General features: G+C 43.9%; 1 protein-coding gene across 1 annotated transcript; it reads left to right on the plus strand. All coding sequences in view use genetic code 11, as the record gives it.

Moving 5' to 3' along the window:
- Nucleotides 1-663: 663 nt before the first annotated feature.
- EGR_06534 (Platelet glycoprotein V) lies at nt 664-2,598 on the plus strand (the record flags this gene model as incomplete). Its single annotated transcript, XM_024495783.1, has 1 exon — nt 664-2,598. One exon carries the CDS (start codon nt 664-666, stop codon nt 2,596-2,598), a length of 1,935 nt encoding a protein of 644 aa, XP_024349743.1.
- Between the last annotated feature and the right edge of the window lie 1,646 nt (nt 2,599-4,244).

Here is a 4,244-nt window from a genome sequence, read left to right on the forward strand (position 1 = left end):
TTTTAGCTCACAACATCTGTAGTGTTTGGTATCTTCGTTTTCAAGCCGTAACACCCCCTTTTTCCCCACCTTTGCTAGCAAAGGCAAACGGGTGCTACTAAAGTTCAGCTAGTTCTCATAAAACATTTATCAATGAAAGTAAGCCAAAGTTTCCCCGCAGCAAGCCACTTTCTTTGCTTCGAGAAATTTTTCCTATTTAAATAATTTTATACCTTTTATTTAGCTCTTACTTTTGCTTATTTCAGAAGCAAGTCCATTTTTAATGATTACAAAATTCCTCCGTTTTTTTAAAATCTTATGCGGATATTCGTTTAACATTTGCCTCATTACCACCATTTATTCTGTTAAATTTTGCAATTTTTTTAGGCAAACGATTGTCCTCTTGGTATCCCTGCATCTAGACTAGGTACAAATTTAAGGAACGATTGAGTTCTGGGCCAGTAAATCGTGTTCTCAACACGTAGGCCTCTGTTTCACCGTGCCGTCCATCCCGCGCGATTTCCCAAAGGCGTATGGTGCACGTGGAATGACTCACACTCCCAGCACTTCCATTGGTCGCCATTGGGCCAATCAAATCCCCCGACCAATGAACTCGAGGCCGAGTGCAAACGTAGCTTTAGGAACTGTTACAAATTCCTCGTCTCACAATCTCCAGCTGTGACTATGCAACGGTGGGTGAGTCTCTCGGGCTTCTCTTTCTTCCTCCTTATCCTCTCCATTGCAAGTCATTCCGCCGAAGCTGGATGCTCCTGTACCTCCAAAACCTGCTCTTGTTCTGGGGACGATGCCAGTGATCTTAGTGGACTTCTAGTTGAAGACATTTGTACCGAAGGTGGCACATTCACTAGATTGGTCCTCCAAGACGTCCCTAACCTCATCAACCTTCAGCAAGGATTTACTGCCTTGAGAGAGAGTAGGTGTGATGGTCTGAAACAGCTGGAGGTTCTAGAACTACACCAAACTGGGATCCAGAACCTTTCATCTAATCTATTCCAAGGTCTTCCGGTCCTGAAATCACTCGACTTATCCAACAACTCGTATCTCAAGTCATACCGTGATGGGTCCTTTACAAAGATTGGCAACACGTTAATTGAACTTGTCGCCACGGATAATCGGGTGCATTCACTGACGAAAGGCGTCTTTGCGGACTTGAAAAACCTTCAGCGCCTGATCCTTGCTCGAAATAAGATTGGTTATATCGAAGAGGGCGTCTTTTCATCCGGATGCTGTGGACATCTCAAAGAACTCTCCCTCGAAGGCAACATTCTTACCGATTTGGAAGACGCAACTTTTGTGGGTTTGAGGAACCTGCAAAAACTGGATCTCCGTGGAAATCCGCTTCAGCGACTGTCACCGCGTCTTTTCAGCCCCTTTGCGAGTAGTTTAACCCATCTTTGGATGAGTCATGATGATTCAGCTACTTTTGGTGGATTTGACACGCTTCCAAACGCTTTGTTCACAAAGATGGCTATGTTGGAAGAGCTTTCAATGGTAGAACTGAAGATCACCAATCTTACGGCAGACTCGTTCACAGGGTTGACGAATCTCAAAAAGCTATCTCTTCGTGGTAACCGTCTAACAGTTCTTCCTAAAGGTTGTTTTACCTCCTTACCACAGTTGGAAGAGCTTGATTTGTCCGCAAATGGGATGGTTTGTATTCCAGACAACTCAGAAGACCACTATGTTAAGTTGCGTTCCTTAGATCTTTCTTTGAATGGTCTGACTCATCTTACTAGGCGAACTTTTTCCATGCTTGCTTCATCCCATCCAACTCCAGGATTCCCCAGACTTCTCGTCAATATTTCCTCAAATCCAATCCGGCGCATTGAACCAGATGCCTTTTGCAGTTTTAACGGACCGGTGAAGCTCATCTTAGCGCCAGAAGGAGCCAAAGCTCCTTCCTGGGCTGTCATGGACGGATGGCCAGATAATCCATTTGCTTTGGTCGGAAACGGCAGCGTTATTCAGGGACTTGACCGTTCCGGTGTCGTCGAAGGTCGTCCAGATGCTGCTGCTCTCTGCGGTCCTGAAGGTCACCTCTTCCGAGCTAAAATCCTAACCTCAAGCCTTTATAAGAACTCGAAGTACACCGACAAGGACATAGAAAACTCTCTGAACTCCGAGTGTCCCTGGCTTCTCCCCGATGAGTTGTCTCCTTGGCAGTTGTCAAAACTGGGAGTTCCGGGGCTTCCTAGAGTTCCAGGAGGAAGTGATGGGTCCTATGCTCTGGAAGAGGGTTCAAGGATCTACCTCCTGATAATCGTTGCGGTTTGCATAACCTTCCTTCTAGCAGCACTCACAGTCATTATGTGCTATCGTGCGTGGTCCAGACGTGCCACGCAAAAAGTAGTAGGTGCCGCAGAGGCCAACGTTGGCAATGTTGGAGGTTCTAGGAGCATGGAACCCTTGACAACCATAGGGGAGGTCTCAGAGAAGCAGGATTTGCTGGAAATAATGCGAAATGGCAAAGTAGCGACGACGCCGGAAGCAGAGGGTCATGAAGCAAGTCCGGAGCGATGCACCTCCAGAGGCGGTCGTCGAAATTCTGAGCCGAAAGGCGAGGAAATGGAAGCAATGACAGCGTTTGGAGTGCTCTAGGATAAAATTCTGACTATGTAATTCTATTCTCTCCATCCTTTCCTCTATCCTATTCAGTGGTGCGGGTAAAAGTCTCAATAAGCCTGAGCTGCTCCCTTGCATTTGAGTATTGAAATTCATCTTGTGTAAAGCGCCAACTTTGCAGATGTTTGTTTTTGTGCTATTCTGGAGTTGGGAGCAGAGCTAGCGCAACCAATACTGCTGCCGCAATCATCACCGTTACCAGTGTCACTGCCGTTGCCATCATATAAATCGAGAAGAATTTTTCCCCTTTCCCTCCTGTCCCTTATGTACACAAAACGAAACCGCAGTTGTTCTTGGTCTTTTCTTTTTCTTGAGTTTATGTACCTATGTGCATATATGTATATGCAAGCGCCCCCGGGGTCGGTTGCACCGCATCTGCAGGCTCTGATTTTGACAAGAAAAAAGTAAAACTAATTGGTTATGTGATTCGCAGGCTTTTCTGTACTTTTCTTGGGTTTTTTGTGCCTCAAGAACTGCCAGCTGCACAACTTTGACAGCTGAGGCCTTCCTGGGCGAGAGGGCCTCCACAACGTTCCTCATTACGGGCCTCCGCGGGAATTAGTGTTAAAGGTTTCAAGCTTTTAGTCTATGGAGGTCACTTTGGATTCTTAAGTAAGTATACGGGATTCTACCAACCAAAAATTTGGTTTAGGAGGATCTACTTAACTTGGGGATTGCTAGGAGATTGTCAGTTTTGTCGACTACATTGGTGCCGTCTGTGGGGGGGCACAATTCATCCAATCGGGCACTCAGTAAGGCGCTGGTTCTAAGTCAATATCCTAAAATGTGAGTATTCTAAAAACTGCTAAGGCAATGTCTTTAGATCCTGAATATTTTTTGGTTCATTATGTAAATGCGGATTCTTTAAGGTAAGGAGGGGGAAAGCTGCTGAGGATTGTATATCCGAATACCATAGTTGCTATTCTTCAATCGAAAATAAGTGCCTTTAGACATTGTCTGTAATTATGGGTTTTATTTATAACAAAGACGGGAAGGATTGCTTTACGTAGAGGCTTTAACGTTACCTTTTCAAAAACCATGAAATAAATGTTATCTGGGTAACGTAAATTGCAACAAATTGACAATTTCATGACCGATTATTTATTGTTTAGCAGTTCAGGTTAACAAATCACAAAAACTTGGTATAAATTAACAATTGGGAGGGAGCAATTAAATTAGCTGAATAGTTTTAATAATAAAACCCCAGCTTCATTTTACAAATACTTCTTTAGAATTTATAGCCTAATTTTTGCAGCTTCGGTTGTTAAGGGATCGCACCTTTAGTGCATTTTTTTCCATGAGTTACCTTAACAGCACCCGGAAAGTCAACAGTTTGTGTGTGTAGCATTCTAATCTCCCGTTGACAGAAGTTTATTGACAAGTGAATAGGCTTTACACCCCCTTTATCGGCCGATAATCGATAATACACGAGTTTTTGCATTTTAAATGGTTATTGACAACAGCATTTGTCTCAACCAGCTTTAGGAGGCGCATCCTTTTAAAGCATTTCCTATTAACAATATTTTGTAATCGTTTGCATCACTTGTTTTGGAGTTGTCGCAGAATAAATTTATATTGTTTACCCACTGCCACGGCTGTCATTTTTTAAGGCTGAACTATCT

The sequence above is a fragment of the Echinococcus granulosus genome, assembly GCF_000524195.1.
Source record: "Echinococcus granulosus chromosome Unknown EG_S00059, whole genome shotgun sequence".
Classification (NCBI taxonomy): Eukaryota; Metazoa; Platyhelminthes; class Cestoda; order Cyclophyllidea; family Taeniidae; genus Echinococcus; species Echinococcus granulosus.